Source organism: Rattus norvegicus, chromosome 2 (genome assembly GCF_021556685.1).
Source record: "Rattus norvegicus strain SHRSP/BbbUtx chromosome 2, alternate assembly SHRSP_T2T, whole genome shotgun sequence".
Lineage (NCBI taxonomy): Eukaryota > Metazoa > Chordata > Mammalia > Rodentia > Muridae > Rattus > Rattus norvegicus.
The window spans coordinates 30097891-30115409 of record NC_141535.1 but is presented as its reverse complement, the minus strand read 5'-3'; the positions used below and the strand labels follow the sequence as shown (position 1 = coordinate 30115409).

Here is a 17519-nt window from a genome sequence, read left to right as displayed (position 1 = left end):
AGCATGCACTTCTTGGCTTCAGCAATAGTGTCTAGGTTTGGTGGCTGTATATATATGGGCTGGATCCCCAGGTGGGGCAGGCTCTGAATGGCCTTTCCTTCAGTTTCTGCTCCAAACTTTGTCTTCATATCTCTCCCTATGAATATTTTTGTTCCCTGGTATCTCTTATCCCAAATGTTTGAGAAAAAAAGTTTTGGATTTCTTTTCAGATTTTTAATATTTGCCAACCTTAAATACAAAGCCATGCCTTTGACTTATGGTCGGCTGCCTGCCCATCTCCACTGCTAACAATAAGTCAAAGGCTTGGCTTTCACTCTTCTTCTCCATCTCTCTCTTCCTAGCAGCTGCTGGAACTCAGGGCTTGGCTATCTTGTGGTTTTTCTCTCAAATTGGACTCTTAAGCTTCCTTCTGAGTTTGTTTTTAAATTTTTTATAAAAGACTAAGAACCTGTAAAAGGAAATTTTAATTCTTCAGTAACATGTGCTTTATTCGATTCTATTTTTGAAGGACAGAATAGATTTGCAGGAAACAAAACCAGAATTAAAAAAAACAAAAACAAAAAACCAAGGGCTGGAGAGATAGCTCAGCGGTTAAGAGCCCTGACTGCTCTTCCAGAGGTCCTGAGTTCAATTCCCAGCAACCACATGGTGGCTCACAACCATCTGTAATGGGATCTGATGCCCTCTTCTGGTGTGTCTGAAGACAGCTACGATGTACTTATATACAATAAATAAATAAATCTTTAAAAACAAACAAAAAACATTAGTGCTGTTATTCAGAAACTGCAAACTATTCTTTTACATGTATGTGTTTTTTGCCTGCATGTCTATCTGCTGCCAATGGAGGCTGGAGGAGTGACTAAATAAATAAATAAATAAATAAATAAATAAATAAATAAGCAAGCAAGCAAGCAAGCAAGCAAGCAAGCAAGCAAGCAAGCAAGCAAGCTTTGGGGGGAAAAAAAAGGCTGGCAAAAATGTTACAAACTCCGTGGCATGTGATCCCAGAGCCTGGAGGTTAAGACAGCAGGATCGTCACTTCAAAGCCAGTCTGTCTCCATGTAAAAAATTTAAAACATTTAATAAAAAAGTTATCCTCTATATAACAACTAGATACCATAAAATAAAATTACACCTGTAAAGTTAAGTCCTAGAAAGTGAAAACTTCCACTCTCATTTAAAACATAGTATACAGTTACAATATTCTGGGGGAACCAGGTTTAGGTGACATCAAGTTTATCATTTTTCACCTCAGTCCACTTGCCTGTGTACATGAGAGAAGACAGTGGATACCGTAAGCCAAGTGCATCTTCTGTGAACGAATCAACAAAATCCTCCAGCATATGAAGCCCCAGATCTTTTCCTCGGTATTTCTTCCTTATAAACATTGTGTCAAGAACTGGCAGTTGGTAATTCTGGGTAAGAAATGAGGCACATAAGCTTCCTGCAGTGGTAAGAGAAACCAGAGAGTTTTACACATTAAGCTACATGGACATTTGTAAATACCAGTTAACACTTCTGAAACTAGTTTTTCCCTGTGTCAAGAAGCACACCAAAAAATGTGTATATTCTGTAATAAAATGTATTATAACACGTTATACATTATAATGTATATGTGTGATAAGAATAGCTGTTATTTTATGTTTTCCAACAGTGAGGAATATAGGACAGGTAGCTTATTTCTATCTCATGACATGCGTACGTGTCTATGACTACATATACTACACTGTCATTGTCTTTAGGCAGAACCTAGCCTTCTCCCCGTCTCCTCCACACACTGAAACATCTAAAACCATGAGCCAAAAATAAATCTTCTTTCAAGTGCTTTTGCTCAGATATATGATCACACTACCAGTAAGTCTGCCTAGGGCACTATACAAGGAAATGTTATTTGGTCCTTAGAAGAAATGACGCGTTGGCGGGAGATGGCACAGCGGAGAGTCTGGGGTTGGTTCTCAGCACTCATATGATGGCTAACAGACATCCATAACCCCAGTCTACCTCTGCTCTCTGAGGGCACAGGACATGCACATGGTACACAAACATACAAGCAAGCAAAACAAGAACGCAGATGTAACAAATCTAATTTTTTCAAAGAAGTGAAGTACTGATGCACACATACATTACACGAGGCTTGGAAAAAAGAATGTTAACTCCCCCTCCTCCAAAAAGGAAAGCTGGATAAAAGCCAATGACATATGATCTACATTAGTGAATAGATTAATGGTTGCCAAAGGCTGGGAATAAGAGTGACTAATGTAGACAGATCATACAAAGTCTAGCAGTGTATGCAGATTTTTGTTCTGTAATAATAAAAATATCTAAAACTGGTGAAATCTGATACATTTGAAATGAGTAAATTTTTTGGTTTATGAATAAACATTTAAAATATGAATCAAACAGCAATTTACACCTTTGATGTCTACCATTACAGCCCGATGCCACAGAGACAAGTCTGAAAGGATGTCCCTCACGTCCACCCATTTCTCAGTAAATCTCGACATCCCTCTGTCCAGCTACTCTGAGCAAAAAGCCCAGAACTCGGCTCTGGTTCTTCCTGCAGTCTACAACAGTCCACCAGAACCCTACAGCAGGAAGAGCAACAACGCCTCCTCAGGCCTTGCTTCCTTTGCCCAGGCCACAACACTGACCTCAGCCTTCCACAGCGGCCTTGTCACTACGTTCTCAACCCTGCTGACAAGCTTTGTATTGGCGAGTGGCCGCAAGCATGTCAGCTCACTGTGAAGCTGGCTCTGGAGGTCCCTCCCCATTTCAGACGTAAACATGTTTGTATTAAGTATCCTCTCAGGCATGTGCCCCCACCACAAAAATGAACAGAGACCAACAAAACAAACCAGCACTGTGACAGAGTGGGAAGAGAACCACACAGCTCAAGGACAAGAACATCGTGCTATAATAACAATAAAAAGGGTAAACTATTTCCGACATATGTTACTACGATTTATCCCATGATATAAGACTGGAAAGAAGTTGGAAGTTCTGTCATGGGAAGCTCAACCTGGAGAGAGAGCTCAACTGGAGCCCCAGCTGACTGTCTCGTCTCGATTCAGCTGCTTATTGAGAGCAGCAGACCTGATGCTGTTACTGCTGTCTGCTGGGAGCCTTGCTGGGGGACTGCTCTGCCAGGGACTCCCTTGATTGGAACTCCGGCTCGGGGCCTTAATGATGTTTGCTCACTGGGTTTCTGATGGACTTGAAGCCATTGCCTGTGAGCTGTTATTTATTCTTTTACTTGGAACCCGCAGGTGGAGGGGTTGCAGGGTGGGATGACATGACTTTCTATCAAGAACTCTAGTTACCTGCCTCAACGGAACTTTCCCAAATGATTTCTGCTGGACATTTTAAGCGCCTTATTTAAAGGTGTTCTACTATCTACCTTGATATTTATTCTTATTGTGGCTTGCTATGTATTTTAGAAACTCACTCCTTCAAAACCAATACTATGAGGAGAGATGGATCAGTTGTTTAGAACACCCATTCTTACAAGGACCTGAGTTCAGTTCTCAGCACCTATATGGTGGCTCATAACCATCCGTAACTCTGGTTCCACTGGGTCTGACTCCCTCTTCTGACTTGTGTGGGTACCATACACATGACACATACATACATGCAGGCAGAACACTCATACACATAAAATAAAAAATAAACTGAAAGTATGACTTACTTTATTGGCCTAAACAGAATACCTGCACACTCTGGGCACCCTCTACCTGGACTCCTAGTGCTGCCTTTTAAACGAGCATGAAGGTGTTAGGCAGGGGTGGGTATCCTTTACTCAGCACTCAGGCAGCAGAGGCAGGCAGATCTCACAGAGAGTTCCAGGACAGCCAGGGCCACACAGAGAAACCCTTGTTTTCTTGGGTGCAGGGGCAGCAAGAAAGATGATGTTTGCCCTCCTTCCTGAACCCCCTTCATCATAGAGCATAATTCACTCTCTTTGGCTTAGAAACTTAAGATGCCACCTCTACCCTCTCCAAAGTCTATCACTCACTCTATAAACTAGGCTTGGAAACCATCTGCAATTTCTGAGGGATTCAAACCTGTTTCTCCACTTTCAGTTCCTGCCCGGGACTCTCTTCCACCTCACACTTCCTGTTACTCCCATCGGTTCATTTAGAAAACCTTCTCTCTCCTAACACTATTAAAACAGCTTCTCCAGCACCCTCTCTTTAGTTGATTTGACTTTTTTCCTAGCACCGTCTCTCCCTGTAAAATCAAGTTCCTCAAGGACAGAGCTTGCAACACTTTTACTCTTTTTAGTGTGTCCCTCGCATTCTTTCCCGCTACTCTTCCCTCCTCTATTCCTCGCCTGTGTGTCACCTAAAATAACATAAATGAACACTTCAGTGACATGATTTAAGATCTATTAGCAGAAGTCACAAGTCTATTCTGCCAGACCGAGCAGCTTCCTCATCTCACCAAGAAGGTACCCCTTAACCTTTTCCTTCACCATCCTAAAGCCGCATTTAGCATCTCATAAAAGTGTCGGTGTGGGGATTTTTTTTTTCCACACTATTGATATGAACGCCAAACAAATTGGGAGATGGCTCTTCGTGTTTTAAAGTCAGTTAAGTGTTGGCTACCTGAGAGAAACAAACCCAGGGAAACTTGGTAAGGGCCTAGTCTGGGCTTGAGTAATAATTCCCTCACAATCATCCAGAAGATGTCTGAAGTTGCCTGACACTGTGACACTCTAGCCACAGACTAAATTTATTAATTTAAAACAAAATAAACTACTATTCCTCTTCAGAGAGCTGAAGCTCGGACCCCGTGTCAGCAATGAACTCACTGCCTCTGTACAGCACTTTCTTCCCAATGCTTTAGCCCCACAAGCCTGTACCTATCCTTCTCTCAGATTCCGAGAAAGGTTGCACAAGGAGGATGACATGGTACAAGTATATTTTATCTCTAAAATCCATGCTGAAACCACTTCCCATTATAAGCACGTGCTTTAATCCCAGCGCTCAGGAGAAAGAGGCAGAGGGTCTCTATGAGTCTGAGGACAGCCTGGTCTGCATAGAGTCAGGACCAAGTAGGACCTTTTAAGAAGTGACTAGGAATCTATACTCATGCACGTAAGATCAGTGGGTCTATACTGACAACAGTCGATTTGACCCGGTTCTCTTCTGTGTCCTGTCTCCCACCGTGATGCCTGTGCTACTTGGAACTCAAGCAACAGAAAGCATCACCAGATGAGTAAGCACACATTCTTTGAAGACTTTAAATACAAAGTTCTGTACCTAAAGAGAATACATTCCGAACAGTACCACACCTATTGAACATAGCAATTATAAAATTGTTATAAAGATAGTCCAGTGGCTGGGGAAACAGTTCAGTCAGTAAAATGTATGTCGTGCAAGCATGAGGACCTAAAATTCAATCCCCGATACTCATGTAAAAAAGCCAGGTATGTCAGTGCACATCTGTAAACTCAATCCCTAACTTCTATGTAAAAGGATCAGGTGCAGGACCAAGTGCCTCTAATCCAACTGCTGGGGAGGCAGCAGCCAGTGTAGCTCTAGGTTCAGTGAGCAATTCCAGTCCAAAGGGAGACCAGCATCAGCCTCAAGTCTACACAGACACACACACAGACACACAGACACACAGACACACACAGACACACACACACACACACACACACACACTCTCTCTCTGATTCTCTCTGCCTCTCTCTCTCTCTCTCTCTCTCTGATTCTCTCTGCCTCTCTCTCTCTCTCTCTCTCTCTCTCTCTGTTTCTCTCTGTCTCTGTCTCTCTCCCTCCCTCCTTCCCACACACCTTTGGGTTGGGAATCTTTTGCCCTCTCCTTTAAAGCCTGAGAAACAATTCTCTACAATTTTTATTCTTCCAATTTTTAAAACTTAAAATACAACAGTTATTTTATTCACAAAATGGGAAAAAACAAGAATTGAAGACACCAACTTTAAAAAGAAGAAGTAATTCTTACAGATTAAGTTTGTGTTAAATATAGAACATGAAAAATTGGATAAAATATGTTTGAGACCACAAACATTTCCAATTATATTCTACTAACTGCTGTCCTTTAAGTCACTCATAGTATAAGACAAATATATCCATGATTTAACATCTATGATTTTTATAAATACAAGGGAGCATGCAGGTCCAAGATAGGTTACAGTTTATAATTCTCCTTAAAAACACAACTATAGTCTTACTTGTTTCCAAGTCTGCATTTTATAAGTACATTACAGAGTCTCCACTAAGCAGGGTGGCACATGTCTTTAATCCCAGCACTTGGGAGGCAGAGGCAGGTGGATTTCTGAGTTTAAGGCCAGCCTGATCTACAGAGCACGTTCTAGGCCAGACAGGGCCAGACAGAGAAAACCTGTATCAAAAAAATCAGGGGGGCAGGGGAGAGGGAGAGACATAGGACAGGGATGGGGGAATGGAGGAATGGGGAGGTGGGGGATTGGGCTGAAATGATCTGTTGGCAATCACAGATTTTTGAGGATGTCTGTCCTTAACAAAACTTTCAACTTTGGAAGATACGTCAACTGATGTCTAAAGTCAATCTACCTCCTTTGTTTTAAAAAGTACTATATTCTAATCTAGCTGTGTCACAGAAGCCTGTGACAACAAACAAGCATGTGCCTTCCTTTGATGCACCCAGGCTACCTGACACTAAGATTACCACCCCCACCTACAAAGAGCTGCGGGGCAACTGTGCAGTGAAGAAAGAGTGAGATCAGTGCACTCTGTCTACTGATCATCATCTTACAGTCCAGGACAATTCTCCCAGTGAAGGAGCTCAGGGAACAAGCTTTACTCTACAGTTTCCAGATGTATAGAGATCTGAGACAGCAAAGATCTGAAAGACGTAACAGGCAATTATCTTTATTTCTTTTTAGTCTGTTTTCCAACTGAATTTTAAATATTTATTTTCCTGACTTCACTCAAATGTTGATACCAATATTTGAAGTAAAATAAATTTCTTTCCTCTGAACCTTTTGAGTGAAGTAAAGACAGAAATTTTTTACTTAAGAAATGGCTGCCTCTATTCTCATAAAGTAATACTATTCTTATTTTTAAGTAGTTCTTATTGTTTCTATTTAAATCTGAAATCCCAGTTTGGAAATACACAAAGACCATTATCTGCAGATATAATTTGGGTCCTACTGAAGATGCTGACTAAACAATAGATTATGATCAAAGTAACAGTTCATGAAAAATAGAATATCAGATGTGAAAAACCTAGACGATCAGTATGCTAGACCACTTACCATACTGATGACATCCACGTCTCTGAGATGGATAATACAATAGTTGTCACTATTTACTGACAAATATAAGGCTTGAGTACAAAGTTAGCCTTGTTACTATAAAGACAAGGCTTCTAAGAATTAGTTATAAAACGTAAGTATAGCTTTAATACAGATCACAATATATGTATTTCAATAACAAGGCTAAAAGCTCTTCAACAGAAAATAAATAAATGAGTACGGTTTTTTAAAATCTCTCTCTAATACAAATTTTTAAGAAGGTTTTATCGCTAGCTGCAGGTGTATCTTTTCCCTACTATGTATGTGGGGAGGGAAAGAAGGCATGAGAGGAAGTAAAGGTATTTTTGTTTTTCTTTGGGAGAATTTCTCACAGTGATTTCAGTTATGTTCCATAACTTTCCTTACTGACCCAAAGGCTGGCATGAGCACCGAGTTCCACTACTACCCAGCAGAGGGAGATAGAGCTTAAAAGTAAAAGAATACAATGAAGACATGGCAATCAAAACGAATGGGTGCGGGGTGCGGGGTGCGGGGTGCGGGGTGCGGAAATTGGTAGGAGCTGCCCAGGCAGAGATGACATAGAGCTGCCTACCAGAGCAGCAAGACAGAGCACAGGTCTCGGAAGAGAAGGAAGCCCCAGGAGACACATCAGATGAAGAATGGCATACTCAGGACCAGCCTGAGCTTCAGAGTAAGAGCAAGTCCCTAGCCAGAAAACAAAGCTAAAATAATAATATTTACTTTAAGGATGGTAACTACAAATGGCAATGCACGTAGGCCCTGTGTGTTTTAATAAGAAAGAGCAACAGTAGCAGAATTCAAAATAGCAACTTTTACATAAAGGAGCAGATGCAAGGCTACGACCAAGGTGAATCTCCACCCAGATAGAAAGAAAGGCCATCTTCTGTACCTAGGGTCCTTTTTACTCTTCAACAGGCTTTTCTAGCAGTCCTCTCTCACGGGACAGTAAAAAACCATAGCACTCCTGAGAAACCAAAGGGCAAGCATCTCGATTTGCACTCTAGGGCTCGAGTTAACAGACACTGACACAGTTGGGGTTCAAAATGGAGATGTCCACAACACAGTCTAAGTAACTTACAAAACTCACCTGTAGGCTTAACTGAGTAAAACCCAATGGCCTCTCCTTTCTTCCACAGAATCTTAGCATAGTCAGTACTGCTATGACACAGGAATGGGATCTCATTTCTCTCCATTTCCTGTTTTCTATAAATAATTCGATTGAGAACATACAGAACCACTCTTTCTCCAAGAGTGCTCACCTACAAAGAGAGTCAAACAGCAGGCACAGCAGTTACAATATGCAGTGAGTGATTAGAAAACACCAATCACCTTGTCCCCAGCTCCCACAGCTCCTACTGTCATTCAGAACACTTCACGCACAATCAACACAATTTAAAAACATTCTGTTATCATAGATAATCATTTATAACAAAAACAGCCCATTCCCACAAACACATTTTATGCATGGGATACTCCCTTGTAGCAAATTCTAAAGGGAGGCAAGCAGACCCCAAGGCACATGATCCACATCTCACTCAGTACAGTGTCTTCGTCACTATAGCTCTTAGGAGTGTGTGTACACCCCTAACTACTGCCCCACGCTACATACTCTGCTTCAATCCTTTCACTCCATTCCTGCCCCAACATTTAAAAATTATTTACTAAAAAGAAAAACAATACTATTCCCAAGAAACTCTCAGAACAATTACCTCAGTTCATGAAGGCAGCCATAACTACGCCCTTGGGGAAAGTATCTTTCTTTCCTTTTTTCAGGTGAAATGTTCCTTTTTACAGCCCTGTTTTTGCTCTAAATATATCTAGTCCTCCTACCCACATGCCACAACGCAGGTGAGCAGGGAAGTCTGGCTAAATAGTCTTGGGGCCCAGGATGAGAACAAGCCCAGCTCCTCCTCCGAGCCAGGCCGTCACAGGTACTACATGAGTACTCCCTCTGCCGTCACTCAGCTCTCCTCATGGGTATCTCTAACGCTAGAAAAAGGTGTCTGTTTGTAAAGTCTTATTTTCTTCCAAGTTTCCTTAAAGGAAAGCAACTTTGTTGTGACTAGCTGTGCAGAGAAAGAAAACTATTAACTACACGTACACACTACTCCAAAAATATCCCTGGCAGGGGCTCTCCTGAGCCAAACAGTACAAGGTGGCAAAACGGCCTTACTCTACTAAATGACAAGGCTACTTCTTTACACAGCACTAACCAACTTCTTCACACTGAGCTGAAATCTATTTCCCAGTGGTTATTCTTTGGTATTATGCCACACAGAGTACCAGCATCTGAAGACAGCCATGATGTTCTTCTCCATTTTATACCAATGCAACATTAACTACTGGAGAAATAGAGTCAGTCAGGCCGGCTGAGATTAACTTTGTTATCTCCGTCCTCTTGAGTGCTTTAGCCCTTCTATGTCGGTTCATGCTCAGAATACATTCATTATGAACACTGAAGAGACTGTGGAGCTAATGTGAGTTTGCTTCCTAAATTCAAGGCTCCATTTTACATCAACTAAAGCCCAGTGTTCCCACACATGCTGCTGCTTCAGTCTGAGATCAATGGTGCGCACGGACATCTACTCTTTCTGAAACACACACGCTATCTTCTACCTATCCTCATTTAAATCTATTTGTTCCCATTTATTTCTTAGAGACCAAGTGATGAAGCCAAGGGCAATCCTGAATTTACCATGTTGCTAAGAATGACTTTGAATTTCTGATCCTCCTGTCCCAACTTCCCAGGTGCTGGGATTTCTAGGAATGGCACCACACCTACTTTACATGGTTCTGGGGATCATGCATACCAGGCGAAGCACTCTACCAATTCAGATACACCCTAAGTGTTGGTGGTTTGAATGAGAAATGTCACCCACAGGCTCAGGTATTTGAACTCTTGGATCCCAGTTGGTGGCTCTATTTTGGGAAGCTTAAGGGGTGCAGCCTTGCTGGATCACTGGTGACAAGCTTTAGATAATTTAGCCTTGCCCTACTTCTAGTTGCTGTCTCTGCTTAGTCTTTTTTTTTTTTCTTTTTTCTTTTTTTTTGGAGCTGGGGACCAAACCCAGGGCCTTGCGCTCGCTAGGCAAGCGCTCTACCGCTGAGCTAAATCCCCAACCCCTCTGCTTACTCTTGTAGCTCAGGACACAATGTAGGCTGCTGTCAGGCATCCCTGTCATAATGGACTCTTATTTCTCCTGCAACTGTAAGCCCAAACCAATTCTTCCTTCTGTAAAGTCATGGTATTTTATCCCAGGAAAATGGCTAACACACAGGTTCCACCTTTGTTTCTGGATTCTGCTTTTCAGAGATTAGTTCTCTCATTCAGCCCAGGGACATGGCCAGGGATATAGGAAACAGGTAAGCATGCCATCCACATCCTCCAGGGCACTGGCAGTATGAGTGGATGGAAGACAGAAATGGGGAAAGTCCTGCAGCATTAGTCTGGGGACCTCCAGCATATAATTAAGCATAAATAGGAGGTCCGGGATTATAAGCTTAATTTTACCACAACATATAAAGCAGAGAAAACTAAGGTCTAAAAACAATCATGTCATTTGTCAATATTTATAAGCAACTGTTATTTCCTCCTGTGCTTTACCAACTTTTCCTAACTAGCCAGAACTTGACTAGAACAGCTGGTCTTCCTGCACCTTTCCCTCAGTGATTTCCCTACTCCTCAGGTGTGATAGTCATCCAAATATTGTCTAAATTTTGGCCTTAACTGGTTCCATACCTGGGGGGCTTCGGTTTCCTCACGTGAGTAGGAGAGGACACTGTTTATTTGTCCTTCTGTTCTTTAACGCTTATCTAGATGTCCTCAGTCACATTTCAATTCTATGGGATGCTGTCTTTCTTTATACACACTGTATGATGTCAGAGCTGATACATCACACTCTTGTACATCTATCTCCACCTATCTTATGGCTTTATTTGTATCTTACACCCTCCTCCTCTATAGGAGTTCTAGATTAGGCTACACTACAAAGGTTGGCAAATATCTATATGTGCACTCTCCCAGCTTCTGTAGAATCTACAGGCATATTCAAGAATAAATACAATATCCAGAAGAAATAATACTCATATATTATTCCCCTAAAATCCCTTCCCTTTGAGTCTGATGTCTCCCAGAGTTCTACACTCAAAAGAACAGAAGCAGGAACAGGCCTATCCGAGGTGTCCAAACCTGGCGCGCCTCTTGCTCCTTCTAATTCACGTGGTTCAACTGCAACCACACTGAAAAACCAGACTCTCCTCCACCACAGAAGCTCAGAAGCTCAAGTAGAGGAAGGCAGCTTCCGTCAGCACCCCAAGAGCCCACTCTCCTCACCCACTCTCAGGAGAGACAGGACTGTAGAAACAGAGGAAGCCCAAATGAGTCCTGCTTTCATCATAAAACCCAGACAAGTGCAACTCTGTTATATGAAAATGGGGAACAGTCAAGAACGTCAAAAACTCTCACTATTTACAGGAATCACTGAAGGATATGAGCTTATTACCTGCTTCAGCCCCTCTCTAGAAGGTTCCGATGTTTTCACAAGATCATCAATGGCCCACCACTGACCAACAAGGTAAAGTGCCACAGCTAAAATAGAAAAGTGGCCATTAACATTGAAGTCTAAAGGGTCAAAAGAGGCAATGCTGCCTCCCAATAAGGATCATATATACATAATATACACATATACACAATAAAACCCATCCGTTCTTCCTTGCTTTCCTTTGCAGTCAGGTTGAGAGTCAACTCCAGTCCCCAGCACATCCAGGTAAATCTCCACCTTCAGCTATACCCCTTCTCCCCAGACCCTGGACCCACCCTTCCTACCTCTATTTTTAAACCCACTTTATTCATTAAAGGTTTAATTATATACAACTGAGAATTAATTTTTCTAAAACTAAAATTTGAAAGAAGTTTTTACACAAATTCTTTTGTGTAAGTTTCTCAATAAATTCCACACAGTTTGAATTGAAGTCCCTTAATTTACAAAAACAAAGCAAATGTATTTGTCATGTGTCTGGTCAGACCTGTAAGTGAATCCTCAGGCGCAAAGAGAGCAAGGATCTTCTGGGTCTGATTGCCGCCATAGAGAGGTACGAAGCCCACATTTGACAGGCTCACAGGAATCTGAAACACACGATGGTTCCAGATTAGTGGAGTGTTAAATGAAATTACACGACAAAAAAAAAAATTACCAAAGGATTTACCAGAACTTAAGCCATTTATTTTAATATACAGCTTCATTTCACAGGCGGTAATAACCCTAAAAAGAACAAAAATCAAAAGGCAACAATGAAAGCAGGCTTCTCTTTTGCAAGAATTTTATTTTCTTGTGGAAAAAAATGAAAATGTGTTTCTACTAACATTCCTAGACACTAGCCATGCTACTGAGTAAAAGCAAACGACACTGCCAAGCCTACTGTAGTTTATTATCATTAGATTTCATATGAGGGACAGATTTTATTTTCTAGTAAAAGAAACCAGTAGGGTAAAGGGATGCTCCATCAGGACACACACAATCCTTTCACGCTGTTCTGCATTCGCTGAGTCAGCCATTGTAGAGAACTAGAAAACACTGTGTGGGGAAAGTTGTTAAAGCTCTTTACATCAGGCGGGTAAGACAGTCCAGGGGTCAAGGGGCTTGCTGCCAAATCTGATAACTGGAGTTTAATCTTCAAGTTCCACATGGTAGGGGGAAAAAACTAAGTGAAAGCTGTCCTGTGATTTCCACACGTGTGCCCACGACACACAGACACACAGACACACAGACACACACACACAGACACACACACACACACACACACACACACAGGAAAGATAATAAACATTTTCAATCTTTTAAAGTCATCATCCCAGAGGCTGTGAGGCCTGAGAGATATTAAGAAGTCTGGCCACTTCATTCCATAGTGGAACTTAAATAATCCCAAGACTCAATGTAACACAGCTTAATGATTGAACTTTTTATTTTTCAAAATTTGCAAAGAAGGGGAAAAAATGACTGCCACAAAAATTTAATTTGTGGAGTCTTTTTGATTTTTTTTAATTAAAATTAACTTCTAAATTCACAAAATGTAAACTCAAAGTAAATTTAAGTGACAGAGCTTCAACCTGTATCTTGTCTTAGCAAAGGCGATAAACTCACCTGTATCCCAGCATGTGGTTGGGGCCCAGACGGATCCTGAAGGCTCAGTGTCTAGCAAGCCTAACTGAAGTGACAAGGACCTTGCCTCAAGAGAATAAATATAAAGCAAGAGAGGACAGCTAGTGTTCTCTGTGGCCTTACCCGCCTGATGTAAAGATGTGCACACGCGACAACGCACACATTTATATGCATGTGTGCATACACACACTCGCACACTCACACACCCCAAAACCCTGATTTGCCATTCAATTTGTTACTAGTGCTTAGTTGATATTAACGTTTTACCTGTAAATTTCTGGTAATTATTTCAAAATTGATTTTTTTTTAAGATATTGATTTCATATGTAACTGGACAGGTTGGTAAAAATCAGTGCAGAATGCCTTACCGTAAAGTTGAGAATAGAGAAACATTCTGGATTCTCAGGGTCCCCACACCGTAAGTTGGAGAGGTAATCCTCAGCAGAATTTTCCAATTCCTCATGTGTGCAGTTATCCAGCAAATCCACAGGGAATGCCATTCTCTAACAAACACGGAACAACACACTTACAATGGATGCCTTTTTACTGAAAAACAACAACAACAACAACAAAAAAGAAACCTACTGTATTTTATCAGTAAGAGACTGTTTCACTTTGTCAGATAGTTTAGCCTTAGTCTGTTGATTCAGGCAATTAGGTAAAAAACTTTCTAGTATTATTGATTTATATTCAAAACATGCAGTAAAGGCAGCTGTGAGGCTCCTGCCTGTGGTCCAAGCAGTTGAGACTGAGACTGAAGAACTGGTGAGTGGTAGACTACCCTGACTACAGAGTTCCAGGACAGCCAAGCCGATAACACAAGACACCTTGTCTCAAAGCAACAACAGGAGTAGGCAATGGAGCATTCATGGCACTTCATAAACATTTACACAGCTGTAAGACACACATGTGCTCACACACATCAAGTTTTATGTATAAATATACCCTTCACATAGTCCTCAACATGAAAGTCACGATAAGACATGGGCTGGGGCTAAGAGACGGCTCATCAGTTAAGAACACTTGTTGCTCTTGTTAGAAAAAGTATTCTCGGGACCCCCCAAGACCAAGTTCTCAACACATAGATTTCTTGCCCCAGAGGGTGAGAGGGCAGGGATAAGAGACATAGAAGAGATAGAGGGAAAAGGATAAGGGAACAAGGAAGGAGGAAGGGTATTTGTCCTGGAGAGGACAAAGGACTGCCTCTGGACAGAAGACAGACATGGCACATAGGAAAACAGTGGCTTATAAAAGTACAAGGGCTTATAAAAACCCCATGTTAGGATGAGGCGTTTAATTTTAACTGGACATGTTGCTTATGTGAGCCAAAGCTTTTGATTGCTGGACTACAATACTCTGATAGCTGGGCCTTGGTAGTCAGCCTCAGGAAGAGAAGTGGCCAACAAAAGAATGGCCTTGGAGCTAACTTAGGAGTGCACACCCAGGACGTTAGCAAGGGAAGGGAATGGGGGAGAAAGGCGAGTCCCTTCCAGCGCGAGCCTGTCTGGCTCAAACTGGCCGGAGTCCCTTCAGCTCTTACAGTGGACTTCCAGCATCCACACGGTAGCTCACAATCATCTACTACTCCGGTCCCAGGAGATCCAACGCCCTCTTCTGACTTCCACTGGCAACAGATACACACGAGGTACATATACATACATGCAGAAAAAACACTACACACAGGAAATAAATAAATCTATTTTTTTTTTTAAGTTTTAAACATACATGGGTCCAGGTGGTGGTGGCACACACCTTTAATCCTGGAGCTTGTGAGGAAGAAGCAGGTAGATCTCTGAGTTCAAGGCCAGCCTAGTCTACAGAGTCAGTTCTAGGACAGTCAAGGATGTTTTGGAGAAACTTTGTCTCAGAAAACAAAGAAAAAAGCCAAAGAAACTTTCTGGAATGACAAAGAAGTTCCACCACTAAATGTTAGGTCCACAATTTAATATATATTTTAAAAATCAAGTTAACTGTAAAAAAATAAAACCCAAGAAATAAAAACATAAATTTAGTCCAGCTAATAAACAACCTATAAACCTTAAACAAAACAAACAAAACTCTGCATGTACACACTCAAAACACAAGTTTATATCATGTGCACTTACAATAGATGGATGTTGTGGTATGCAAGATATACCTCATATATAAATGTCTGTACAGAGAAATGAAAAACACAAAATCTAGCCTCTTGTTTATTTATTTGGTATCTTAAAAATGTTTTACTTTAGGGTCAGGCATGATGGTGCATGCTTTAATCTCAGCACTTAGGAAGCAAGAGTAGGCGGTTTCTACGAGTTCTGGACAAACCTGGTTTGCATAGTGAATTTCAGGCATGCAAACACACACACACACACACACACACACACACACACACACACACACACACACATACACTCACACACTCTCTCTCTCTCTCTCAAATAGACCATAAATACAACAATAACTTGCTTTGAAAGTAAATTAGAAAAGACTATCTTTCTTACAATAGCGAAAATAAGATTAAATTTATCAACAGTATGGTAAGGGGTCTCCCAAAAATGGTTTAGTATAATCCATAAGTAATGAAAATACCTTTGTCATTTTCCTTGAAGCGACTTAAGTTAACTAAAGTGAATATGAAACAAGAGCAAACAAGAGAAATAGCTAGGAAACCCTGAAAAGTCAGACATAAAAACACTTTCGTAACTGCAACATGAAGTCACATAAACGGAAAGACCCCTGAAAACTGAGTAAGTGATGAGAGACTCTCAGTGGACAAAGATGTGCTCAATGATTCTTTCATAGTCTTAAATACAACATTAATTGTGCTGACTTAACTTGGAACTGAACTCTTTACTAACTCACCACGGCTTCTGTGAGAAATACAAACAGTACTGTATCTGCCACAATGTTTTGGGTCTTGTTTTTGGTTATGGTACATGGTAGTTTACCATATACATTTATTTACCCATTCTGCAGCTGACAGACAACGGGGCTCTTTTCCATATTTAGCAATACTGAATAAACCCACTGTGAGAAAGCCTACAGACTCTTCTGTTGGACACATGTTCTCCTTTGTTAGATCTACAGATATGTAGACATCTACAGACATAATTACTCTCACTATAACCAAGACAAGCAGGTGTTACATCCTGATACGATGCAACAAAAAATCGGTTATCCGAAGCTAACCAATCCTTAACAAACTATATGTGAAAACCCCACCAAATACAGCATTAGCCAAATTCAAAGTGGGAGTTTCCTCAATGAATATGTGTGTGGTTTAGATTCACAGGGAAAAAGTAGGAAAGAACGTGAATTCACACACAAGCAACATACCAATACTGTACTTTGAAGAGCACCCTGATCACTGCGATCTTCAAGTTTTTCATGATAAAAAGTTCAGCAAGAAATAAAATTGTGGGGTACAGCAACAGCTCCGTGTTAAGGAACACTGGCTGGCTGCTCTTCCAGAAGAGCCAGATTCAATTCCCAGCACTCGCAGGGTAGCTCATAGCCCATCTGTAAACACCAGGTCTAGGGGATCAGGTGCCCTCTTTAGCCTTTATAGGAACCAGAAAGGCAGTGCACAGATATACACACAAAGCACTCATATACATAAATCTTTTCAGAAAATAATAAAATGACCTATGACTACTACTGAGCTACCAGATCTTAAAGAGGTAAGAGCAAGGCTAGGGGCTACTGTCCTAAGCTTTTTAGTTCTTAATGTATGGAGTGTAAGCGTCTGTGGCTTGGCTTGTGACAGAGGTGAGGACAGCCTGCAGGGCTGTTCCTTTCACCATGTGGACTGGGCTAACCTCAGGGATTCAGCATGGTATGTGGCTCCCTGTCCCACTGAACAACCTGGGTCCCACCCGATCCCATTTTTATTTATGTGAAATCAAACCTAGAGAGCCTAACTGTAACCTTTATTAACAACCTCTTCGACTCTGACTTAGTGGCTTGATTGGTTGAGGGTTGAGGGGATGCAGCATGTGTGCCTGGCGTGCCTTTAAGGTCAGAGAACAACGTGTGTGAACTGTTTTCTCCTTCCACCAAGTAGGTCTCACTCTTCAGGTTTCATTTGCCTGCTGGGG

The 17519-nt window shown here is 41.4% G+C and overlaps 1 protein-coding gene across 4 annotated transcripts in view; it reads right to left on the bottom strand.

Moving 5' to 3' along the window:
- The window catches only part of Fam169a (family with sequence similarity 169, member A), a 57104-nt gene that overhangs the window by 21589 nt on the left and 17996 nt on the right, over nt 1-17519 (bottom strand). For all 4 annotated transcript variants that reach the window (XM_087621645.1, NM_001427646.1, XM_087621643.1 and 1 more), the window contains 5 exon segments: nt 13809-13943; nt 12308-12407; nt 11785-11870; nt 8370-8541; nt 1265-1444 (listed from right to left, as the gene is read on the bottom strand). In XM_087621645.1, coding sequence (XP_087477771.1) covers nt 1265-1444; nt 8370-8541; nt 11785-11870; nt 12308-12407; nt 13809-13940 — 670 coding nt within the window. In that variant the 5' untranslated portion in view covers nt 13941-13943.